The sequence below is a fragment of the Brienomyrus brachyistius genome, unplaced genomic scaffold (assembly GCF_023856365.1).
Source record: "Brienomyrus brachyistius isolate T26 unplaced genomic scaffold, BBRACH_0.4 scaffold50, whole genome shotgun sequence".
Classification (NCBI taxonomy): Eukaryota; Metazoa; Chordata; class Actinopteri; order Osteoglossiformes; family Mormyridae; genus Brienomyrus; species Brienomyrus brachyistius.
The window spans coordinates 785,402-812,355 of NW_026042325.1; the positions used below are offsets into that span (position 1 = coordinate 785,402).

General features: G+C 50.8%; 1 protein-coding gene across 5 annotated transcripts in view; it reads left to right on the forward strand.

Annotated features, from left to right (window-relative positions):
* The window catches only part of LOC125723630 (zinc finger protein 385A-like), a 58,159-nt gene that overhangs the window by 13,022 nt on the left and 18,183 nt on the right, over positions 1 to 26,954 (forward strand). For 4 of the 5 annotated variants that reach the window (XM_049000406.1, XM_049000403.1, XM_049000402.1 and 1 more), the window contains one exon: positions 24,723 to 24,877. In XM_049000406.1, the coding sequence (XP_048856363.1) occupies positions 24,723 to 24,877 (155 nt within the window). Of the gene's footprint in view, positions 1 to 24,722; positions 24,878 to 26,182; positions 26,672 to 26,954 lie in introns of those variants that run through there. The other variant, XM_049000407.1, reaches the window with a different exon arrangement.

Genomic DNA, 26,954 nt, shown 5'->3' on the forward strand with positions numbered 1-26,954 from the left:
ACCTGATAGCTGAGCTCATGCCTGTTATTCTGACGTACTTCATTTATAAAACGTTTTTCTTTAATGTCATGCACCCGTACAACCCCCCTGCAGGCAGCATGTAAATCGCTACCCGGCGTGAAACAGTTAAAAGGCAGCGATGGAGCAGCGGGAGGCTGTGGCCTGCGTGTCTTTTAATGGACTGTGAATTCATTAACCTCTCAGCGGGGGACAGCGGTGCACCTGAGCGGGGCTGCTTGTCACTGCCGCTCAGCATACAGCCCCCATCTTGGACGCTGAAGCACTCCCGTGCCCCTTTCCAGTACGCTGTAAAATCTGTCACAGACGCAGGAGTTGGGGGGGGGCAGTATGACGCACTTCACCGTGAATGTATGACGTCTGGCTGCTGTGTACATTCTCAGAGTGGCTCGATCTCGACTTGACCTTGAGGACTTTAGCAGCAATGTGAAGACATCAGGCGCAGATGTTAGCTGGTGCAAGAAGGACACCGGCCCCTTATTACAAGAGAGGCAGGATACTGGCGGGGCGGGGGGGGGGGTGATTGTACTAATAATGGAATGATTTTTGATGTCAGGAAGGTGGCAGCACTGGGCAGTTTTCCTGCTCATCGTTACCTCGTCCTGGTCTTGCTCTAAAAGCTGCGGGATTTCCAGTCCGGTGACACGATCGAACATGGCCACCAGCTGCTCAGACAGCGGCTGCTGAAGAAGCCAGCTCAGGGAGATGGCGGACGGGGAGCCGAGGCAGAGTGCTGCAATGCAACTTGGTATGATCCCATTTGCCACCGAGTGATGCGCTTTGCAGGGGACAATGCAGGATGGAGTGATGCGAATGGGAACTGCTCACTTATGCGAGCGAGCCCCACCGAATGCCCCCCCCCCCCGCCTTCCGTATCACCCTCTCAACCTCCCAGCGCATTCGTGCGGGTCTGCAACACACACCTGCAGGTCCCCATCTGTACGCCTTACGCCCAGACCAGTTCCCCTTCACCCTTTACTTATCTCTCTTTCCAGTTACGCTGTTTTCTTCTGACCTCTGATGCCAGTCAGCATCTCCAACCATCCTTGGATGTCAGATTATTAAAAAAAAAAGAAACTGAAAAGGAAAGAAGGAACTTCTTGCCCACGATTTCACTCGCACTTTGCTCCACTCTGTCTGTCCTCGAGTGACACAGCAGTTTTAGCCCTTTAAGCTGAAGACTGTCGTCCTCAATTGGACACATTTTATGAGACACAAAAAGGCCTTTGGGGGTGGAAATGGGGTTTTCCTCATACCCCCCACCACAGCTGGATCACACATCTCCCTTGCTCCTCCCAGCTCAATGGGGAGAGATGCCTTTCATAACCCGTGCTCAATTTTTAATGAGCCTTTTGAACTAACAGCAAAGCCGCTTCTCTTATGAAAGCTGCGGCTGCTTGGCTGAGCCCCACGTTGCCCGGCTCGCGCCGCACTGCGTCAGGGTCCTGCTTCGCCATGCCATGTGACTGAATTCCCGTCCCTGGGAATATGTCGGGATTCCCGTTGTCCATGCTCACCAGGGACGTCGTCACACTGCATCCGCGCCACCGCCATGGAATCGGGCTGCGTCCTCACCAGCTGGGACGCCATGCCAGTGATTTTCCACTGGAATGGGCTCATCGCGGCAGTGTGATTTACCATGATTGTGTCCCTTGATTTTGTTTCCAGTTTGCCTAATGGTTCGGCTCCTACCTTTGCATGCTACTTTCCCCCACATGGCTGACGGTGTGTGTGTATATGGGGGGGGGGGTGTTGGGGGGGTCTCATTATGATTTTTGAACATACCCATAATGTGGACAGTGCCCCCTGGCGGTTGCTCTGCCCTTTCTGCTTGATTGAGTTTGTTCTTCATTCAAAACCACAGAAGCCCCCTACCCCCCAAGTGGTTTGTGTTGAAGGTTTATTAATAGCCCTTGCAATGGTTTGATTAATTGCCTGTAACTCCCGTGCTGGAGAGTGTGGTAGCCAGCCCCCCACCACCCTGTGCCTCCCCTCAGTATAACCTATATGCTGTTGATGTATTGCCTCGTAACGACGCTGGAAGTGCCAGCCCTTCGTTTACCCTCATATTATCCCTCGTTCTTCCGGGGGGGAGTGTGAGGTGGGTTTGATGTCACCAGGGCTTTGAGCGTGCTCACACACGTGCAAGCTTACACACACACACACGCACACACACACCAAGACCCTCGAGTGAAAAGGCTTCTATTGCCGAATAACACCACGACCTTTAATGTGCTCCACAGCAGATGAGTGTGAAGCTGCTGAATTGGGATGCAGTGTTTTTCTTCTTACTGCAGCAGCGGGGGAAGCAGCCTCGCGCCTGACAAACAGCCCAGTGAAATCCCTTTACATCTGTAGCTGTTCATTCCTGTTGCTGCTGCTGGTGTAAGCACTGCTTCTCCATGGGTTTGTGGCACATACAGGACACACGTGTGATATTCTACACCCGTGACCTTTCCCGCTGTGTGGAGACATACTGCGTACAGACTGACAGGGAGCCCCGATCCCAGCCTTAGAGGGAAACCAACTTCAAGGGTCCAGAGTGTGAATTCTGTGAACTGTTCACTAGCGAGGGGACCCAGTGGAGCAGCTGAAACACCAGAGGCCCAGGACAGGCTGAACCAAGCGAAAGCACTTCAGCTAACGCACCCCCCCCCTCGCCCCCGCACCCACCCGCACCCACCTACTCACCACATCTGAATGTCAGGTGTCCCTAAATTCACGTTTAAACCTGACTAAAGCTACCATTGTCTGCATGTGCTTCTGTTCCTAATCCCCCATGAGGCTGAGTCGCTGGGGGCCTGGTTGGGGAGGTAAAGCGATCAGGTTTCATCCTGTCATTATTCGGGCAGAGCGAAGGATTATTTGCGTCGTCTGTTCCACATTATTTTCCGGAGACCTTGTGCAGGTGCTTTTTACAGTCCGTAACCGTAGGGTGGGGGTAGGGCGCAAACAGGAGAGTGGCTGACATTGTCCTGACAAACGGTGCTCCTGAAAAGAGCCGATTTCCAGTCAGGCCACGCTACCGAACAGCAGCCTCGTGCTGGGCCAGCTATTCGCCGTTAACCGGCTGCTACATCTGTTTGAGGTTGTTTGTGCCTCGGATACCACAGGAGAGGGAGCCAATGAAGGACAGAGAGAGAGAGATGGAGAGAGATGGAGAGAGATAGAGGGTCACAGGTCATTGGGAGGGACACGACAGGTTACATGTAGACGCATGACGGAGTTTAACAACACAAGGTTAATGTTAGTTGTTTCCATGACAATCGTTTGGTCGTGTCACTTCGCTGTGGAGACCCAGGCAGTCTGGACGGGCTGCATCTGCTACGGTCATTAATTCTTTGGGCTCTTATTGCCATGATGCTCTAAGCTGTGTGGTCATGTGCCGCGAGTGAGCCGAAGAATGACGCACTGATGAAGGTTTCTGAGCCATATAAGACACGCAGAGATGAGGTTAGGACGGTGAGGTTAGGACGGTTTTCCTTCCAGAAGGTTCCACGGACACAGGAAAATTAGGCTTTTTTTCTAGGGAATGAGAAGCACTGCCGGAGACTGGAGATTGGGTAGGCACTGGAGATACATGTCCAATAGTGTCCCCTACTGCTAAGCCGAGGATGAAGTGGCAAGAAAGGAAAATGATAGATGTGCTAAGAAAAAAGGCTTAAGGATCAGGACAGTGTGTGTCCCATGACAGACACCTGACCATCCAGTGACAGGAATCCTGGCCAGACCCACCCTGAACCACGCACCAGGTCACGGACTGTGCCAAAGCATGGAAGAGCTCGTGTTTGGACAGACTGAAAAGCACCTGCCCAAAGCTCAGATGAAGCAGCTGCTTTCTGGTGGATGAGGCTCTTCTATAAAGATGAGCTTCATGTATGAGCAGTCAGCACAGGCTGGGCATGATCATGGCAGGAAATAACAGCTGCTGGAGAGCCGTGTCAGACAGGGAAGTGTACTTAGAGCGGCTTTTGGGGAACATTCCGGAATATGAGTCGCTGGCACGCACACCTGTCCTCTTTCGTGAGGGATGCCAGCAGATTAGCCTGACTCTGCTGTGACCTGTAGATGTGTGGACAAGAGTTGTGGATCACATAATGTGGAAATGAGAACTTTGCTTGTTGACTTGTTTTGTGGGAATGAGTACAGGGGACCTCAAAAGAATCTAATGTGAGTTGTATTCTCAGTTCCTGCCCTCTGTATCTCAGACCTCCTTCACATGAAGGACATCTTCATGTTGGGGTTAGTGGAGTCACAGATGGTTTGCCTGTGACCTGATGTTTGCAGGCCACACCACTACATGTCTTCACCACTTGTATGGCTAGCAGTGGCCTTGGTGTTCCTTCTATCTTCATTGATTAAGTGACTGTTGTCTGTCTTAATTCAGTCTTTAGCTTTTCCCACAAACCTGAAAGCTTAGTGGAATGAGTCAGGCAGCTCCCTCCCCAGATAGAATTTATATCTGATACCAAATATCCGAATATCCGATTCTGCTGTTGTGAGCATGCCTGGGTAATCCATAGCTACAAAGAGGACCTTCTTCTCAGTGTGAGGGGAATGTGATAGAAGGTACCATTAGGCTATTCTGAAGCTCAACGCACATGATGAACATGCACTACATTATTTTATTCAATTGGATGGTCTTCCAGGAGACCGAGCTGCACATCTGGCCCAGGGTGACTGATTCACCAGTTGTTACTCTCAACACAAGGGTGAGAACTGTCACGCGTTAGGATCAGCTAGGGGTTCAATTAGGGTGTCCACCATGTAGATGAATGAAGAGATTCCATTGCTTGCAAGACTGGGACCAAGGGTGACCCACAAGCTGACATCTATCTAGATCACAAATGCTGGGGGATAGTGCTTCACTGCTCTCCGAGAAGGTCATTTAGCAGTGGGCGAAAGGCAGGGTCTGGGGCCAGTCTGGGCGTTGCCCTCTGAAAGCACACAGCATGCATGATCTCTAAGCATACAGCCAACCTAACCATCACAACATCAGTCTCCTTCCTGTGCCTCTTACCCCACCCACTCCCCCTGTCCACCCTACTCCATTTTCTATTCAATCTCCCACCTTCCCATTTCATTTGGTGAATTGGCTTCCTGGTCTCTTTTCCTCAGTGTGTCTCACACCCAGATAAATTAGGTCCCACTTCATTGGAGGAACCACAGAAGTCAAAAGAAAATGGCATAAGTTCACTGACACATTTCCCATAATCCACTTGCCTTTTTGCTTCCGCCGGGCTGCCGAAAGCTTGTATGTGACCTGCCCATTCCTGCACATGCAGTCTGAGTGCTAACATGAGCAGCACTGCCTGCTCTCTGAGGGCGACCCTCAGGTTCAGGAGCCGCCGTTGGCTGCTTGCTCTCACCTTCTCTCCATTTTGCAGCCCTTTATTTACAAGGTCTCATTTTATACATGAACATTTTTGCCTCCACAAAGCAAGAGACATAGATTCTTGGCCAGGTGTCTGCAATAAGGCTCTTGCAAAACACACTGTATTGTTTATATTGGTTTATGTCACCTGCCCTGCCTACAAAGAACATCAGTCATACGGGTTTAAATATTCATGTTTGAAATATGTATTGTCAAAAAATTCACAGCCAAAGACAGGATCATGATATTAAGGTAATATAGAAAGTACAGCAAAAAGCTGGATTGTTGCAGAATTTGTACCTCCATTCTGCTGTTCCTGTCCTCCTCCATTCTGCTGTTCCTGTCCTCCTCCATTCTGCTGTTCCTGTCCTCCTCCATTCTGCTGTTCCTGTCTTCCTCCATTCTGCTGTTCCTGTCCTCCTCCATTCTGCTGTTCCTGTCCTCCTCCATTCTGCTGTTCCTGTCTTCCTCCATTCTGCTGTTCCTGTCCTCCTCCATTCTGCTGTTCCTGTCTTCCTCCATTCTGCTGTTCATGTCCTCTTCCATTCTGCTGTTCCTGTCCTCCTCCATTCTGCTGTTCTCTTTATTGTTCACCTCTGCATAACCCCCCTCCCCTTCTCCCCCCTCTTTGTTTTTGTCAGGAACAATCAATGGATTTTCCGTTTGACTGCTTTGGATTGCCGCAGTCAAAGAAATGGGGAGAAATACATGTTGGGGGGGGGGGGGGTGAGATACAGTGTAGATATGAATGAACAATAAACAGAATGGCAGGCATGAGCAGGAGTGACAGCAGTGCTCCCTCATACACCGTGTCGCGTGCAGCTCTCGTCAGAAGTTTCCCCTCAAAGTCCATAGGCTCTGTGACATGCGCACTGCAACCCAGAGAGCCTATACACTCCTGCCACAATCAGGAACCACTGCGTGTGCACCAGTGCAACCCACAGCATCTCAGACACACTTATTAGGGGACAATAAATAAATGAATAAGTAAATGGTGTGGGAGGTGTGTATTGAAACTTCTGTTATTTATACTATAGACAGACAGATTGAGGGAGAGTGACAGAGAGCCAGGGAGAGGGTAAGACAGGGAGGGAGAAAGTGAAAGACAGAGAGAAGGAGGCAGAGGGATATAGACAGGGAGCCAGGGAAAGAGGGGCAGAGAGAGAGGAAGACAGAGAGTGGAACAGAGAGCCAAGGAGAGAGAGACGGTCAGAAAGTGGAAGAGAGATCGAGAACCAGGGAGACAGAGAGAGGGAGAGAGAGACAGAGAGAGACTGAGTCAAGGAGAGAGAGACAGAGAGAGGGGATAGAGAGCAAAGGAGAGAGGGAGAGAGAGACAGATAAGGTCAGAGAGAGGGAGAGAGATCGAGAACCAGGGAGACAGAGAGAGGGAGAGAGAGACAGAGAGAGACTGAGTCAAGGAGAGAGAGACAGAGAGAGGGGATAGAGAGCAAAGGAGAGAGGGAGAGAGAGACAGATAAGGTCAGAGAGAGGGAGAGAGATCGAGAACCAGGGAGACAGAGAGAGGGAGAGAGAGACAGAGAGAGACTGAGTCAAGGAGAGAGAGACAGAGAGAGGGGATAGAGAGCAAAGGAGAGAGGGAGAGAGAGACAGATAAGGTCAGAGAGAGGGAGAGAGCCAGGGAGAGAGGGACAGAGAGAAGAAATGAGTGTGAGAGACAGAGGGGGAGGAAAAGGGAAAGAGAGAGAGAGAAGCAGAAGGGCCTGGAATGCCCTTGAACCTCCTGAATCACACTGAAATTTGAGAAAGCACGCTCACACACACTCACAAATATACGCTCACACACACTCACAAATACACGCTCACACACACTCACAAATATACGCTCACACACACTCACAAATACACGCTCACACACACTCACAAATATACGCTCACACACACTCACAAATATACGCTCACACACACTCACAAATACACGCTCACACACACTCACAAATATACGCTCACACACACTCACAAATACACGCTCACACACACTCACAAATATACGCTCACACACACTCACAAATATACGCTCACACACACTCACAAATACACGCTCACACACACTCTCAAATATACGCTCACACACACTCACAAATACACGCTCACACACACTCACAAATACACGCTCACACACACTCACAAATACGCGCTCACAGGTACTTGATTCGGTCCCACTGCCCTCCTCGTCATCCCCCTCCCCCACAGTTGTTCCCTCTGATTTGGGAAGAGCAGAAGGTGCTAGCGTGGCAGCCCCCCTATCCATCAGGACGGAGACATTCAGAGCCATTCATACTGATATCTGTATACACTGCACATTCCTAGCGCTACTTAATTATTTATCGCTCACTAATCGCCCGTTACTTTTCTGTTAATTGGATGAGAGTGACTTTGAGGTCACAAATGCAGGAGCTGAGCGTGGGTGTACTGTACAGGTGCGCAATGAGAGCAGGGAATTCAGGAGAGCATAACTGAGGAGAAACCCGTAGTTTGTGGCTCTGTTTCCGCTCGGGAGGCCAAAAAGCACAAATTAATATCCCATTAAGGGCGTGTGAGCCAAGAAGTGGGAGAGTGGATGAAATAGCAGGGATTCGCCGAGAAAAGAAGGAATGTGGAGTAACTTCATTGTAAACAGAGTCAGTCACACTGGGTATTTGTTTTACAGGCTAATGGGACAGTTAGCATACCCAAAGTAGTCTGGCTAGATACGAGTCTCCCAAGAACAACCAATCAGAGCTGTCTACAAGAATCGCTCCTGTCAGCACGGCGAATGGGACAATGCGACACAGAGGGACAACAGGTTGCAGGGGGTTCCTGTTTGAGATAACAGGGGGGTGTAGCAAGAACAGGGTCAGCACAAACAGCGGCGGCGAGCAGAAACAAAGGGAGGGTTTCTGTGTACAACTGTGGAGTGCGAATGACAGCAGGGAGCACAGCAGGTTTTTAAGTGACAGGAGAGAAATACGAAAGCGCTAACAGGGCTAACAGCCCTAAAAGAGCTAATGCTACAAGGACCGTGGAGTCTGGATTAGCACAATATTCAGTCACCTGATGTAGACGCAGTCACATGACCTCCTCAAGGTGGCCACATCTTTTCGCCATCAGAATGGCTGTCACAGCTTAATGTTTAATAACTTTAATGATGTTTATGGACAGGATTTTTCAAGCAGCCTGCTAATGCTAAACCCCCCGTGTGACAGGTCTACATTTCACAGCTTCAGCCCCCCCCATTATTTTCTTTGCCGAGGAGTGAGTCTCACACCCACCGGGGGTGAATGACTTCGGCTCCCCCCGCTCTCTATAGAACTGGCCGCAGTCGGGCAGGGGATGGCAGTAAAGTTGATTTAATGGCCAATCCATCAGCGTGGATTTCACTCGTCCAGAAAACAACAGAAGAGGCAGGCATTACATCACCAGCCCCCCTCCCCGGAAAGTGCTTGCTGTAGCGCGGGCGTCCGGGGCTCCGCTCGTCCTTCCTGCGTGAAGGATGCTGTTATTTACATCAGCTGCTTTTACTGGCCATAGATTAGCACCACGCGCCTGTAATCCGTGCGGCTGCTCCTGACAAACAGTGATTCTTGGCTTAAACTTCCCTTCAATGCTTGAAAACGGGAGACGTTCAATAGCTGAAGAGCGGCTTTCAGTGTCGGGATGAGATCATTTTTAATTCCATCTGTAAAGTCAATGCATGCCACTGGCAGCCATGGTGCCTCAGTCGAGGGGCCGGCTTAGGCCAGACCAGTGTCGCCATTGGCCCCCTCACATTGGCCCCCTCACATTGGCCCCTCACATTGGCCCCTCACATTGGCCCCCTCACACTGCCCCCTCACATTGGCCCCTCACATTGGCTCCCTCACATTGGCCCCCTCACATTGGCCCCTCACATTGGCCCCCTCACATTGGCCCCCTCACACTGCCCCCTCACATTGGCCCCCTCACATTGGCCCCTCACATTGGCCCCCTCACATTGGCCCCCTCACATTGGCCCCTCACATTGGACCCTCACATTGGCCCCCTCACATTGGCCCCCTCACACTGCCCCCTCACATTGGCCCCCTCACACTGGCCCCTCACATTGGCCCCCTCACATTGGCCCCCTCACATTGGCCCCCTCACATTGGCCCCTCACATTGGCCCCCTCACATTGGGTCCCTCACACTGGCCCCTCACATTGGCCCCTCACATTGGCCCCCTCACATTGGCCCCCTCACATTGGCCCCTCACATTGGCCCCCTCACATTGGCCCCTCACATTGGCCCCCTCACAATCACAATCACATAACTTAACTCCAACTGGCCCCCGCGATACTTACAGAGGAAATTCTGTCGTTTTGATATTCCGCTGTTCTACCCATGACTTCAGTCCTGATCTTAGATTCTGGCCCCATTCCTCGTTCTGGGAAAAACAAGAGGGAAACCGAAGAGTGTTTTATACACCAGCCAACAATGTGACATTTTATCTACTTATGTTGCTGGATTTCCTGAGCGAAGCGATGCAATGAGTTTAAGCAAATTGGTCAAGGCCCTCAGGGAAGTACCTGGAACCACCCTTAGTGACGTCAACATCAGCCACAGCCCTAAGTCCACCAGCATCAGCGATTAAAAACCGTCAAAGTGAGAGGTAGCACCTCAACATGCAAATACATGCTTTTCTTAATGCAGCTGGTTTGTGAAATGAACAAAAAAATTCCCTCTGGACTCATTAAAGTTCAGCTAATCTAATTTAATCTAATCTAAAATCCTACCTGTAGGTTCCTCATTCTGATTCCCCCCCCAAAACAAACACAGAATCTCTGAATGCATGAGACTACAAAGGCGTGCATTTGGCTCAGCAGTCCGCTTGAGTGTTTGTCCCGATTTTAGTGCCCATGGGTCCACTGCAGTCAAATCTGCATCAGCTGCATCTTCAGCTACGTCTCATTTACTGAGAGATGGAACGATGTGCACTGCGTTTGTTTTACATTTGTGTGTAAGGAGGCTTCGGCTTCCTTCCCGCTAATCTGAGCGGATAGGGATGCCGCTGAACCCTATTTCATGGATGGGAAGCACTGTGGAGGGGGGTGGGGGGTGATTTGGGATGCGTGTCACGTGGGGTCAGTTTTCGCAATCATCTACTGCAGAGAGAAATAGTGACAGAGAAATAGAGCGAGGGGAGAGAGAGAGAGGAAGAGGAGAAGAAGCAGGAAGTCAGAGACAGTGAGACGAAAAGGAGAGGCAGCGAATCACAAGTCAGAGAGTGACAAACCGAGAGAGAGAGTGAGACAAAGGAGGAGAAACAGTGAGACAGAGAGAGAGAGAGAGAGAGAGAAAGGAGGAGAAACAGTGAAACGGAGAGAGAGAGAAAAAGAGGAGAAACGGTGAGACGGAGAGAGAGAAAAAAGGAGAAGAAACGGTGAGATGGAGAGAGAGAGAAAAGGAGGAGAAATGGTGAGATGGAGAGAGAGAGAAAGAAAATGAGGAGAAACGGTGAGATGGAGAGAGAGAGAAAAGGAGGAGAAACTGTGAGACGGAGAGAGAGAGAAAAGGAGGAGAAACTGTGAGACGGAGAGAGAGAGAAAAGGAGGAGAAACGTGAGAGAGAGAGAAAAGGAGGAGAAATGGTGAGATGGAGAGAGACAAAAGGAGGAGAAACGTGAGACAGAGAGAGAGAGAAAAGGAGGAGAAATGGTGAGACGGAGAGAGAGAGAAAAAAGGAGGAGAAACGGTGAGACAGAGAGAGAGAGGAAAGGAGGAGAAACAGTGAGACAGGGAGACAAAAAGAAGGTGAGAGAGACAGACAGAAATACAGGAAGAGAGAGAAAGATGAAGAAGCAGAGGGAAAGAGAAGCGGACAGACGGAGAGAGAGAGACAGGGACCCAGAATGAAATGGAGATCAGGAGTGAACGGCACAGGGGAACAACAAAGGCCTGTAATGAAACAGCAGAGCAGAGGAGGCGGCCAGCAAATGGGCTGTTTATTCACAGATACAATGATGGGAAAGTCAGAAGCTGGGAGCACAAGGGAGCAGGCGCAGTGCCGAGCCGCCAGGTAGCTGAGCCCCCCCACTCGCTACACCGCCACCAGGCTTTATTTATTCCCGTATTTATTTTTCCAGTGTCACGTCTGGGGATCTCAGCTGGGTGCCGTACAGACCGGCACACTGACAAGCGCACAATGTCTGTCACCGCCAGTAATTCCTGCGAAATCATACATCAGCAGACACACTATCCTCTGACCTTGACCGCGGCGCCTCTATCGCATTCCTGCGCTGCTCACTCCGGCGGACCGCGTGTTCTGCCTCATTCCCCCCCATCTCCAGCGTGCGGCAATTACTCAGATTGTATCAGCCATCCATCAGCAGCTTGCAAATGAAGCGGCAGACGCCCTGCATGCTAATGGTGTTCAGCCTTGTCCAGGCTTTGGGCAGGATGGGGAAAGGGTGCAGCAAGCGGTGATGGGAATCTTAAAAAATAGTAATAAAATTATATTATTATTATTAATAATAATGATAATAATAATAATAATGTCTGCACTGATTTATTGTCACCACTTCCATCCTATCACATCATAGCCGGTTGGCTTAAGGGGACGATGACTATGTCTGTGAGGTGGCCAATGAGAAGATAGTACTAAGTCATTTAGCCAATGAGGAGAAATAGTTAGCCAGTTGTCCAATGAGGAGAGAGTCAGCCTTTTAGATATGATTCCATCACCTAGAGACACAGGCGTACCTCCATACACACACACACACACACACACACACACACACACACACACACACACATCATACATTCCTCATTGTCCTTTCTCTGGCTCAGAATTTTTTTTTCCAGGCTCTACCTTAGGAACTGCAAATTTTGGATCATCTTACTGCTCTTACCGTGGGCACACACACACACACACACACACACACACACACAGACACACACACACACACACACACACAGACACTTGAAAATCTGCTGTTTTTGTTTGTGTAAGCTGCATGAAGGTTAATGAACACTAAGGTATTTTCAAGAGGTTGCATTTTCTGTCAGAAACATGCACGATAAAACAAGGCACATGCTTCCTCCTGATGTTTTCTTCATTGCCCTCAAATGCGTGATGAATGCCCTTCATATGTACGTCTGAAATGGGAGTTCTGGGCAGGGGATGGACATGTGACTTTATAAGTACACATGATTATATATATAAACTGCCTTGGCTTCAAAGGCTTAGAGGCAGTAGCATAAATTAGAGGAAGTGGGAAAGAAGTGGAAATAGGTCAGACTAGGGAGGGGGGGGGGGGGGGGGAGTTTACAGGAGAAAGATAAAAACCCACAGAGACGAATCTAAATTCCATCCAGGTGATTAAAATGAACGAAAGCAGGCAGGAATCACAGCTTTCATTGCGAGACTCCCCTTGAACTAGTGACACTACTTGTGGCTTACTAACATATTTCCATAAGTGACTTAGTGTAAGGCGTCAGTGTAAGATGCCTCTAAAATTAGAACGTGTGGACAACCTGTTTTGAAATGACCCGCAGAAGAAGACGATCGCATGGGTGTCGCCGGTGGAATGGGTGACACGATCTTTGGCTTAATATGGCAGCCAAAGCCAGCTGCTCGTTGGATGTTGTTCCGAGGAATTAGTGGAATCCAAAACAGTGGATCAAGCGTTTACTGCCAGAGGGCGTGAGTGTGTCCTTGTACAAAAGGAGAAGTAAAGAAATGGAGACATTTCATTTTAGGCAGTATGTTAGTAATTCATTTCTCTGAAGTCTTCGTTCCTTGCAGGAATGTATGGTAATAGTTATGTGAGACTTGGTGTGTGAGAGTTAGAGAAGTTGGTCAGGTACAAGTGAAAAGCAATCATTCCAAGCCTCAACAGCAGGCTGGGATTAGTATTGCTGGCACCTAAGATTGATTTGAAGGATTTCTTCAGTATCTCATTCACAAATAATTTTCCAGATGCCTTTAAAGAGGAACCTTTGCAGAGTTGGGTTTGGTTTGCTGTACAATCTTTAAAGATCCAGCCCTTCTGGGAAGATGAGTGAGTAAAAGTAAATGGTATGTGTGTATCTCACAGACTCAGGCCACGGAGGCACTATTCAGAAAATAAGAAGTACCATATATTTTCAGATGTTACTGCTTACTCTTTTCTCCTCTGGTTTGGCTCATTTTCACAGGCTTCTGAGAAATAGTTGTGGAAAGAGTAAAACGAAACACACAGGTTTCTCAAGACACAGAGTAATTCCAACTGCTATGAAAAACTTCTAAAGCATTCAAACACAGGATGATGATCTGGGAATTACTGCAATTATCAGTACGAAGGCCCTCACACTCTCAGGTAGCTGAGTTTAGACAAAACCCAAGAGAGTTTGGATTGATTGAGTTGGTCGGACTGGGCGTATAGGGTGGAGCTGGTTGGACTGGGTGTGTGGAGGATGGAGCTGGTCGGAAAGGGGGTGTGGAGGATGGAGCTGGTCAGAAAGGGGGTGTGGAGGATGGAGCTGGTCGGAATGGAGGCGTGGAGGATGGAGCTGGTCAGAAAGGGGGTGTGGAGGATGGAGCTGGTCGGAAAGGGGGTGTGGAGGATGGAGCTGGTCGGAATGGAGGCGTGGAGGATGGAGCTGGTCAGAAAGGGGGTGTGGAGGATGGAGCTGGTCGGAATGGGGTGTGGAGGATGGAGCTGGACGGAATGGGGGTGTGGAGGATGGAGCTGGTCGGAATGGGGGTGTGGAGGATGGAGTTGGTCGGAAAGGGGGTGTGGAGGATGGAGCTGGTCGGAATGGGGGTGTGGAGGATGGAGCTGGTCGGAATGGGGGTGTGGAGGATGGAGCTGGTCGGAAAGGGGGTGTGGAGGATGGAGCTGGTCGGAATGGGGGTGTGGAGGATGGAGCTGGTCGGAAAGGGGGTGTGGAGGATGGAGCTGGTCGGAATGGGGTGTGGAGGATGGAGCTGGTCGGAATGGGGGTGTGGAGGATGGAGCTGGTCGGAATGGGGGTGTGGAGGATGGAGTTGGTCGGAAAGGGGGTGTGGAGGATGGAGTTGGTCGGAAAGGGGGTGTGGAGGATGGAGCTGGTCGGAATGGGGGTGTGGAGGATGGAGCTGGTCGGAATGGGGGTGTGGAGGATGGAGTTGGTCGGAAAGGGGGTGTGGAGGATGGAGTTGGTCGGAAAGGGGGTGTGGAGGATGGAGCTGGTCGGAATGGGTGTGTGGAGGATGGAGCTGGTCGGAATGGGGGTGTGGAGGATGGAGCTGGTCGGAATGGGGGTGTGGAGGATGGAGCTGGTCGGAATGGGGTGTGGAGGATGGAGTTGGTCGGAAAGGGGGTGTGGAGGATGGAGCTGGTCGGAAAGGGGGTGTGGAGGATGGAGCTGGTCGGAAAGGGGGTGTGGAGGATGGAGTTGGTCGGAAAGGGGGTGTGGAGGATGGAGCTGGTCGGAATGGGTGTGTGGAGGATGGAGCTGGTCGGAATGGGGGTGTGGAGGATGGAGCTGGTCGGAATGGGGTGTGGAGGATGGAGTTGGTCGGAAAGGGGGTGTGGAGGATGGAGCTGGTCGGAAAGGGGGTGTGGAGGATGGAGCTGGTCGGAAAGGGGGTGTGGAGGATGGAGTTGGTCGGAAAGGGGGTGTGGAGGATGGAGTTGGTCGGAAAGGGGGTGTGGAGGATGGAGCTGGTCGGAATGGGTGTGTGGAGGATGGAGCTGGTCGGAATGGGGGTGTGGAGGATGGAGCTGGTCGGAATGGGGGTGTGGAGGATGGAGCTGGTCGGAATGGGGTGTGGAGGATGGAGTTGGTCGGAATGGGGGTGTGGAGGATGGAGCTGGTCGGAAAGGGGGTGTGGAGGATGGAGCTGGTCGGAAAGGGGGTGTGGAGGATGGAGTTGGTCGGAATGGGGGTGTGGAGGATGGAGCTGGTCGGAATGGGGGTGTAGAGGATGGAGCTGGTCGGAATGGGCGTATAGGGTGGAGCTGGTCGGACTGGGTGTGTGGAGGATGGAGCTGGTCGGAAAGGGGGTGTGGAGGATGGAGCTGGTCGGAAAGGGGGTGTGGAGGATGGAGCTGGTCGGAATGGGGGTGTGGAGGATGGAGTTGGTCGGAATGGGGGTGTGGAGGATGGAGCTGGTCGGAAAGGGGGTGTGGAGGATGGAGCTGGTCGGAAAGGGGGTGTGGAGGATGGAGCTGGTTGGAAAGGGGGTGTGGAGGATGGAGCTGGTCGGAATGGGGGTGTGGAGGATGGAGTTGGTCGGAATGGGGGTGTGGAGGATGGAGCTGGTCGGAATGGGGGTGTGGAGGATGGAGCTGGTCGGAATGGGCGTATAGGGTGGAGCTGGTCGGACTGGGTGTGTGGAGGATGGAGCTGGTCGGAAAGGGGGTGTGGAGGATGGAGCTGGTCGGAATGGGGGTGTGGAGGATGGAGCTGGTCGGAATGGGGGTGTGGAGGATGGAGCTGGTCGTAAAGGGGGTGTGGAGGATGGAGCTGGTTGGAAAGGGGGTGTGGAGGATGGAGCTGGTTGGAAAGGGGGTGTGGAGGATGGAGCTGGTCGGAATGGGGGTGTGGAGGATGGAGCTGGTCAGAATGGGGGTGTGGAGGATGGAGCTGGTCGGAAAGGGGGTGTGGAGGATGGAGTTGGTTGGAAAGGGGGTGTGGAGGATGGAGGTGGTAGGAATGGGGGTGTGGAGGATGGAGCTGGTCGGAAAGGGGGTGTGGAGGATGGAGCTGGTCGGAATGGGGGTGTGGAGGATGGAGCTGGTCAGAATGGGGGTATGGAGGATGGAGCTGGTCGGAATGGGGTGTGGAGGATGGAGCTGGTCGGAAAGGGGGTGTGGAGGATGGAGGTGGTAGGACTGGGTTTCCATGTGCTTTAAGTGCTCAGAGCTGGGATATCAGCATTTTTCTGTACTTGGTGTGAAACCCAGGGTGAAGTTCTCACAAGCGGCCATCCATCCAGCTGGGCTCATCTTCACAGTAAAGGTTGCCATGCATACATTTAAAGTCCCCCCCCCCCCCCCCCACCCCCACCCCCTCTGAGACTCAGAAGCCACTGCCGCATTGGGCTGGCAACTGTAAATCTCCTCACCCGAAAGCCAGTACCAGATCCCAGCTGAAGGACAAAGGAACGCGGGGCAGAGAAGACAATACCGCGATCCAAAGACCTCGAAGAAAACTGCCAGCCCACAGAAAGTTCCTCCTCACTTCAGAGGACCCAGCCTGTGTGGGCTGGTTCTGTTAGGCTCGGCAGGTGTCCGAGGAATTACCTGGGGATACAGCAGGCCAGGTGCGTGAGTCAGAGCCGCACAGGGGCGATCTTAGTGCTGATCCAGGACAGCTGACACGTCCCCCTGCCCGCCACCACCATTTGAGGTATTCATGTTTTTTTTTGTCCTCAGCAAATTAGACACCATGGATAGCAATTAGACAAAACTACAGCCTCACCTATGTGCTAGAACTGTAGTGTATAGACAAGGGAGTCATTCTCCGCGGAGCTGTTATCAGCTGTAAGTGTCATTACGCTCATCCACCCTGTTATTAAACGTCTGCCGTTGACGCCGACAATGTGACGTTCAGCAGTTTCTGCCGTCTTCGCACTGGCACCTGCGGCTCAATGTGCTGATCAGACCTTAATGACGAATGCCTTTCTTTAAATTTTATAATCCATCATATGTGTATAAGATAACCGGCTAGTCGTTTAAGAACCGTAGATCTTGGCAATGTCGCAATGATGACTAACCCAGAACCACGGCTGTACAATGACTGTAATTATTTCTCCTGTTTTGCCTTGAGATGCGTTATTTGCGGTATCGTGTTATAGTGTGTAGTTCTCAGCCTATATTTTGTTTTGGCTTCGTATCGGGACTTTAAGGCTCGACATGTGGGGAGGACAATAATAATCGCGCTCACCCAGGCAATCTGCACACTTCATTCATTCATTGCCTGCATCGTGTGAAGCATAGCAATGTCTGTCTGTTTGATTTCCTGGCAAATGAGCCGATCCTATGATGTCGTTAGAGTATGTTTTGGAGGTCTGATGTGAGACACGTTGCTCAATAGCAGTGGGGGGTGGGGGGGACTAGAGTAGCCGAATGTTTAGAGCGTTGTCGTGAATAAATCACAGAAGGTTCCGGATGACACGGGAGGGCAAGACGGTTTTGTTTGAGTGGGCGATTAATCCTTTCCGTTCTCAGCAAACGTCACATGGGGCTCCGTGCGGACGCCCGTTAACGTCAGCAGCGAAGCTCCCGTCCGTGATACGCCAGCGCGGCTGAGAAGCTGGGCGCAGGAGCAGAGCGCGGCTGAGAAGCAGAGAACTTTGACGATCTGTGATGGGCGGGGTAGGAGATACTGCTGGAAAGAGGAAGCAGATATTCAGCTACTGAATTAGTGCAATGCTGCATGATTCAAGGGGGCGTGCTTCTTTGGTCAGACCTTGGGGAATACGGTACAGTCTGAATGGCGTGTCCAGGGGTTTGCGCATCTGCCATGCTGACGCACACACTTTCAATGCTTAAAATAGGGCCGTTCTGCTCAAGGTGGGTGGAAATGTCACGGAAAACTATCAGGTAACCTGCCTGTCAGGAGGCAAGATGCATGAGTCTCCAGTGCGCCCCCTTGTGGTCATGAGTGATACATTCTCCATGTGGTCATGCTTCACCAAAGCAAAGATGTATCAAGCTTTTGCGAGGTTTTTCTTCATATTTTTAAGTAAATAAAAAAGCACGATATACAGTAAAACACTTAAATGTGTTTCCACTTCTTTGGTGTTATTTCTGAAATGTTGGTTTAAATGTGTAATTAATTGTTACAAGGCAGAGAAAAACAAGTGCAAATATAGATACATTTGTACTGAAGTGTTTTATCATAGTGGGAAACAGTGATAACAGGGGAGTTTGGCTTTGGATGTGCGAACACTGGCTGATTCATGGACTCTGACTGAGTGCTGTGCAGGTCCAACAGCAGTGTGAGGTGAAACAGTAAGGCATCCTGACAGAGGTCAGTCCTACTGACGGGCAGCGTAAGATGAGCAGCCTGGACATATAAACCGACCGAGAGCTGGGAGGACATCAGTGACGGATAAGAGGAAAGACTCACGTTTCATCTAAGGTTTACCGTGCATCATAAAACCCATATTAAAGCCATAAAAATGTCAGCGATTATAAGATCACTATCCTAAAAATGTCACCTGAGGCTGCTCCTAATATCTGGAAAGCAGGGATTTGATGTTCAAAGTCACGTCATCGGGTGCCTGTATTGACTTTTGGAATGATCTGCAGGCTTTGCCTAACTTTTATCTCCTTTGCCACATCTGCTTTCAGCAAAAACGCCCCAGAAAATGGAGAATGCTGGGTGGTATTATGTAGTAAGTCATCCAAAAGACAGGGGGCGCAATCTGGAAAAAAAATTATGTATGGATGGTCTGAGCCATCTTGCTCTTACGGTATATGAGGGCAGAGGAGGGAGCTTCGCCCCTGGGGTTCGACCTGGGATGCAGAATTGGGGTTGGATCCAAGCTGGATCCATGCCAGTCATTTCTGCTTGCCACCTCATGCCAGTCGGGCAGTGAGCTGGGCTCTGATGTTCAGCTTCATATTATATCTATCAGAGAGATGTTTTTGCATCACAAAATGATTGTATCAGATGGGGCACCAATGTTTCGACTGCAGTAATACTCTGGCTTATCTGCCAGTGATTCGTCAGCCATAGGGACAGGCAAGGCATGCAGCCTAACAGGAATCTGGCCGACGGTTCCAGAACCACTGTTACTGTGGCAACTTGGCTGCCCAGTTCCACCCTGTTCTCTGGCGGCTTTGAACCGCTCTCGGTTTTCCTGACCGGAGCTATGTTGGCATGCAGGTTGGTGCCTGCGTACAGAGAGAGATTCCCACTGACGGACGGGCTGACGGATGACCAAACGGGCAGAAAGACATGAGGAGAACAGTCAGCTGAAATCTAAGAGAGGCTGGATCAGTTACAGCTAACGCTGACAGCGGCACACACAGCCAGACAGCTCTGCACACCTGCAAGCAAATGTCTTCATAACGGCCATGATGCCTCTGCTACCTCAGTGATCGTTCGCAGCTTGTCTCTGTCTCAGTGTCTGTTTTCATCCAAAACCCCTCCCCTTCCGTATCAGCGTCCTTGGTCATTTTGAAATATCATGTCCTTTAAAAAGCAATGAAACACCTGATAGGAAGTAGCCTAAACATTTACTGGAACAATAATTAGTCCAGGAGATATTTCCGCTTGAATATTTAGCTTTAGATTAACCTTCAACATGTATTTTGGGCCCTCAGAGTAATATAGTAATAGCAGAGTCTTATTGATGCATCTACGGTTCACAAATCATGGGTTTACTTATGTAACGATGTACAAAAGCATTTGTCCTGAAGTCAAGTTGACCGGCAACCTGCTGTTTGCCCAGTTATATTAAACTAAGACAGACAACTTTTATAAATTCTGAAGTTAAAAGCTAATGTACATTTTAGGTACATGTGACATACTAGGAGAATGCTCACTGGCTGGCCCCATAAGTATGTGTGAATGTTCATTGGCTGGCCCTGCAGGAATGTGTGAATATTGATTGGCTGGCCCCGTAGACCCGTGTCACCTGTGAATGTTCATTGGCTGGTCCCGTAACTGTGGTGCTCCACGGTCACAGCATTAAGATTCACCCGCAGGTTCAGGTTTTGAACCCGGCTGCGATGAAAAAAAGGAACCGTTTCAAAGCCGACAACGGACTCGACACACCAGCTCCATGGGGGCCACTGATTGAAGCAGCTTCACACCCCTGTCACGCTGTGACGCCCCCCACCCCCCGACGCAGACATTGATCCTTTTGTCGGAGGTTTCATTCCTGTGTCCTCAGACATCTGTCTTAGAGAAGCATGCTGTGAACATCCAGGAGCATTTGTGGGGGCTCTGTCACTGGGATCTGCTGCCACTCTCCCCAGGAGGACCCCCACACACACACCAGCAAGCCCCCCCCCCTGGATTTTATTGGATAATAATGAGTGCGAGCTGCAGCTTTCATGTGGGAGACTCCCTGTCTTGTCCTGCCATGATTCATGTCCAGCATCCAATGCAATTACTCTCTAAATCTTTGCTTGCCTTGTGACCAGCAGACAGAAGCCGATGCCGGGTAGATAAGTCGTATCCAGAGGAAGAGTAGCTTATGCGAACGATGGAGGGAGAGTGAGAGGGACTGGGGAAAATACAGGGATGTGAGACATCTTTGAGTCCAGACTGAGACTGAAGAGCAGCACCAAAGTAGCTTGACCACGGTAACAAACGACTGCTTCTCTCCTACGCTAATGCTAATCTTAATGCTAATGTCTCCGTTCAAGATTCAAGATTGATTATTGTCATTGTATACAACAGTACAATGAGACTGGGATTGCAGCCCACGAGCAGTGCAAACAAAACACAAGACAATACATGTAACATTTAACAATATCCTGTGCTTTGTGTTAATTTCATTCACTCCACTCTCTTGCCACTGACTCCTGTACAGTGTGGACTGCTGTCCTATAAAGACTGTCCAGATCAACATGTTTTGAATTATTATCTGTATTTCGTTTGTCTTGGAGTTTCCTTTGAGGGAACAGGAAGTGCTTTCAGCTTTCCTCTCTGTTGCCTTTTCTTTTAATCAACAGTAATAACTTATAAAACAATGAATATCTATCCATCCATTATTCTTTTCCTGGTGATGGTCATCTGGAGCCTGTCCCAGGCAACATGGCGGACGAGGGCGGCGCCCTGCACGTTTAGAGACACAATTCAGCTGCATTTCTTTGGACTATAGGACAGAACCCATGCAGCCTTGAAAGACACTTAAAGTCCACACACACAGAGTGGAGGCGGGACTCAAACCCACAACCCTAGTGGTGTGGGATGGTTGATTAGCTGTTTTACTCAGAAAAGAACTTGTTTTACTCAGTTGGATAAATAATAAGTATGACAATATTAGAAGATCTTTTTGCTCTTTAGACACTAAAGCATGAACAGGCGGTGTGGGGGAGGGGGGTCAGCTGGGGTGGGGCTGAACCCGGGGAAGAGATGAGGGTGGGAGAGAGTCGATAAGCTCCAGTTTTCACTCCAGTAATCTTCCCAAAATCCAATAAGCCATTAACCCTTAATCGATCCCGTCCCACCAAATATTAGCATTAACGAAGTGAGAGGGGCCCGAAACAGAGGCGGGGGTGCAGAGCAGGGGGGGCAGTTTTTCTTGGCAGTGCCCATGGCTTCCAGCTGTAACCTTTCACAGGCCCCTGCTCAGCCAATTGATTAAGAAGATCCCTGTCTGTATTTCTGATTCGCTCCTCTGTTTGAACCAATTAGCAAGTCGTTTGCACGGCTGTCTGATGTGAGGGTGTGCGGGTGGTAGGAGCCACTGGAAAGGGGTCCGTCAGAGGTGTGTTGACTGCGCCGGGTCTCCTGAGGGGCCTGCACTCCGCTCACTGCTTATCCGGACATGGAGGAGCACTGTGAGATTATTACGCCACTGTTACAGGGGAGGGGACAGGTGCATGGGGGGACAATAGGGGGAGGGGACAGGGGCATGGGGGGACAACAGGGGGAGGGGACAGGAGCATGGGGGGACAACAGGGGCAGGGGACAGGGGCATGGGGGGACAACAGGGGGAGGGGACAGGAGCATGGGGGGACAACAGGGGGAGGGGACAGGAGCATGGGGGGACAACAGGGGGAGGGGACAGGTGCATGGGGGGACAACAGGGGGAGGGGACAGGAGCATGGGGGGACAACAGGGGGAGGGGACAGGAGCATGGGGGGACAACAGGGGGAGGGGACAGGAGCATGGGGGGACAACAGGGAGAGGGGACAGGAGCATGGGGGGACAACAGGGGGAGGGGACAGGAGCATGGGGGGACAACACGGGGAGGGGACAGGAGCATGGGGGGACAACAGGGGGAGGGGACAGGGGCATGGGGGGACAACAAGGGGAGGGGACAGGTGCATGGGGGGACAACAGGGGGAGGGGACAGGTGCATGGGGGGACAACAGGGGGAGGGGACAGGTGCATGGGAGGACAACAGGGGGAGGGGACAGGGGCATGGGGGGACAACAGGGGGAGGGGACAGGTGCATGGGGGGACAACAGGGGGAGGGGACAGGTGCATGGGGGGACAACAGGGGGAGGGGACAGGGGCATGGGGGGACAACAAGGGGAGGGGACAGGTGCATGGGGGGACAACAGGGGGAGGGGACAGGTGCATGGGGGGACAACAGGGGGAGGGGACAGGTGCATGGGGGGACAATAAGACCAACAGCAATGCAATAAGAAACGAGTCAGTACAAGACAAAAGAGGGAAATAATAAATTTGCTGCATCAGGAAACGATGTGCAAATAGCCACAGATGTAGACAGTGCAAAATACTGGAATACTGGAATACTGAAAGCAGTGTGCAATGCTCTTACTGTGCAGCAGTAAGGACTCATCGCTGGCCGTATAGTAGGAGAGATTATAGTGCAGCATGTAATTATGAATTCCCGCCCTTTTGTGGGAATCTGGGCAGCATCTCCATCATCCTGTTCTGCTGCAAGGCCACCCTATCCAAGCCTGAGGTCCACCAGGCCAAGGCTGCCATTATGTGTGAAACAAGCACGTGTTTATTATTCAGGCGAGATGGCGTGTGTTTCCTGCCGTGCTCCTCACTGTTTAGTTATGCTGCTTGCAGTGGCTTCAGGTTCGTTCGCTAAGGGGGGATTCCTGGAGGTTTTCCTTGGCTGTGTTGTGACTGTAGTGACTGACGGACAGCTGGTTCTCAGCATTCACAGAAAGATCTGCTGACTGAAAGGGGATAGGTGGAGGGCAGTCGGTTCACATTTTCAGTGATGTGGCATTGAAGAGGGGGGCAGAATGCTGGGGGCGATGCAGCATGGGGTAGGAGCAGGCTAGGTGGAGAACCGGGACAGCATGAAGTAGAAAGCAATGAGCAAAGAAAGAGGCCTTACTGGGGAGAAGCTGGTATCTGCAGCAGGCCAGCTGTGACGCTTAAGCTGCTTAAGCTCTGTGTTTTTCCCAGGGGAAACGTGCAAGGTGCCTGAGAGACACAGTGAAGCTGAAAGGGAAGAGAGAAGGGCAAGGGGGGAGGCGAGGAGGGGAGGTGAAGGGGAGGTGGAGAGAGGAGGGGAGGAGGGAAAGGAAAATGAGAAGAGGGGAGGAGGAGGGGAAAGGAAAGGAGGGGAGAGGAAGGGAGAGGAGAGGAGGAGGGGAGAGGATGAGGAAAGGAGAGGAGGGAAAAGAGAGGAGGGGAGAGGATAGGAGGAGAAGAGGGGAGAAGGGAGAAAGATTAGCGATAGGAAGGAAGTGGAGAGAAGAAGGGAGAAAGATAGAAAGGAGATAGAGAAGGAGGGGGGAGAGAGAGGAGAGCAGGAAGCCGAGAGGAGGGGAGAGGAACAAAGAAGAGGGAGAGAGTTTAGAAAGGAGAATAGAGAGAAAGAGAGAGAGGGGAGAAGAAGGAATGGGGCAGAGATAGAAAGGAGAAAACAGATAGAGAAGACAGAGAGAGAGAGAAGGAGAGAGAAGAGGGGAGGATGAAGTGAGAGAGGGAAAGAGTAGAGGGGAGAGGTGATGTGAGGGGCTTTTGTAATATCATTAATCAACATTTACCCAAACATGTAAAAATATGATGTTTGTTATTGAAATTCCTATGTTGCTATCAGCCAGGTCCAGACGGCTCTGCCAGGACTTCCTGCATTTTCAGCCCTGAGCGCCTTTATTATGAAACAGCTGAAAACAATTTTAATTAGAATACATGTTTGGGGAACAGGGTGAGTGCAGTGGACACAACCCTGCCCCACTTCCTGGGGAGACATTAGAGAAAAGGTTATTTTACATGAGCGCACGCAGCTCCCTGCTTTGATTTTCAAACGGTTCCTCTTTGTGCTAAAATTCAACTGATGAAAAACAAAACATTCAAGTAAATACTGGTTTTGATCAGTGGAAAAAAATCATGCACCGGAAAATGATTACGAAGGAGGGAAGTGTAGTTTGTTTTTCTGGTTTTAGACGATATCGCCTTATCGCCTGGGGGGGGGGGGGGGGGGGCTATGGGACAGTGAGGGTGGCTGTACAATAGGCAAAGATTTTATTTACAGAAGACAGCAATAATCTCATTCCAATACGACGGCATGTTATTACGTTTTCTGTTCCACAGGGCAAAATTGATGTGAAAAGTCATTTGTCTTTTCTAGATATTTGCTGTTTGTCCTGTAATAACTAAATTGAATGCACTGGACCATCTGAATAGAAGCATGTATTTGTGATGCTGCTGGTTCCTGGGGGTAGTTGGAGCTGAGCTCCCCAGGGAGTCAGCGGCTCCTGACGTCCTCACCCCCCCACACAGGCAGTATCAGCCGGACAGGGGCCGTACCGGCCTTCCTGAGGACCCCCGGCATGATCCAGCCGCACCTGGACATGAAGCCGTTTCTGCAGTTCCCCCTGGACTCAGCGCCTCCCCCTCCTCCGCACGGTGTTGGGATCTTCCACAACTTCAGCGCGGTGAGGCCTCCCCCCTCGCCAAAACCTGCCGGGACACGTGTTTCATTGTAAAGAGTTTGTTTTTTAAGCATTTGCATTCCTGCTGAGCAAATGAAAACTCAGCATCAAACAACCCCACCACCACCACAGTATTGCCCAGCTCAGCCATTTTTGCAACATGGTGCCATCAACCAATGTCCGGATTCATCCTGGATCAGAACCTCTGTCTGTTGACAGGGGTCTCGACCACATCTGCACAGTGCCTGACCCGTGCTTTGACCCATCCAGTCAGCTATTATTCACTGTGATTAGTCATTTTCCCATAATTCCATGCGTGCACTAGCTTGACACATTAAAGTCACAGAACTTGCCTCTGACACACCTCTATTCCGCTGGTACCAGCTCGATCAGTAAGTAGAGCCTCGCCTTAAGAACCGAAAGGGTGTGGGCTCAAATCCTAGAGAGACCACCTGAATTGTATCCCTGCACTCTTATTGTAAATCGCTGTGGATAAAACCTTCAGGTAAATGATACCCACTGCATAAGATTCTTCACCTCCCTGAAAAATAGCGAAACCGACAGATGCAGAAAAGCATGGAATAATCTGCATACTGGGCTCTTCTGCTCCACACATGTTGAATTTTATGGGTGCAGTTGCTCCACTGGCCAATAGAGGGAGATGTTGGAGAAGCTTCACGCGAAGGACCTCGAGATGAGCAGAAACAGGCTGGGAGGGGAGTGTGCGTTCATGACAGCGCTTATCAGGCTCTGCACAGTCTCATCTCTGTTGGGGACTTGCTGACTTAACGGTCCTGCCTATTTTTTATTTTTTTAATTTGTGAAATAGCTGCAGTATGACTAGCAGACTGGTGTACACCAGTTCTGAGGAGGCAGGGGGGTGGTGAGAAAAGCCCAGGTTAAAGTCCCTGTAAAAGAGCACATATATGCGCACATAGCCCCCACGACATTGTCCCTGCCCTGCCCCCCCTTAATAGTTACCTCCTGTTCTAGTCACTCTAGTACCTGCTAATGGTCACAGATGCTATTGGGCTCTGATACATTGTAACTTCCCTTTGACAAAGGGGCAGATATTCACCTGCACCCTCACCTCTCTGATAAATACATCATCCATCCATCAATCCATCTTCTGAAATGCTTCCACAGTCTCTCTTTAGTGGAGGGAAGAGGGTTAGGAGGACAGGAGGGCTAGAGGACGAAAAACGTCTGAGTGGATATTTTGCAGGCAGAAGGATAGAGGGAGGGAAAAGGAAAAAAATAACCCTGTGGAGGAAAGGGGGAGAGAGAAGAGGTGGAGAAGGGGGAAGGGATATAGAGAGTTAGAGATGGAATGGAGACAGAATGATGGAAAGAAGGGATAAGATAAGGGAGGTAATGAAGAGAGAGGGAGAGAGAGATGTGATGAAAGAGGGAGGGGAAGAAGCAAACAAAGAAAAGAGAGAGAGCATGGGCAAGTTTCAAAGAGGAGGAAAATGAGAGGAACGCAGGTCTTTGTGCCTCGGACACTTTGGTTATAAATAGACATTTTAGGGCAGGGAGAGGATGACAGCATAGGGTGAAGCAAGAAGCAGAGGCAGCAGGGAGGCTCCCCAGGAAAGACAGGAGCCCCCTGAGCTGGCTGGACACAGAGAAGAGGAAAAGAGAGCAGAAGAGAGGAGAGCAAAAGACAAAGAAACCTGAGTCGCCTGAGAGCTGGGGAGTGGGGCAGAGGAGAGGCACATGCAGAGACAGGCAGCGGCAGGCACGGACAGGGGGTCGGGGTGGCCCAGAGAGCGGGTGGCTGTCACCAGCAAGGCGGTGAGTACGGGCACCTTCGGGGGGGGGGGGTCAGGGAAAACTCATTGAACAAGATTAGGGCTTTTATTTCTGGGCTTATTACTGAGGAGCAGGAGAGGGCTCTAGGCAGGCAGGGTGAAACAGTCTAGATCCCTCTATCCCTCTGTGTACATGGAGGCTGGATGGAGCTGCTACTCAGGTCGCTGTTTCAAGCAGGTGTCTGTTAAGCGTTAGGTCAGTCCCTAAATGTGGGGGGGGGGACACCTTGGCAGGGGTGAGGATCGGCTGCCCCTGCTCAGCCGTT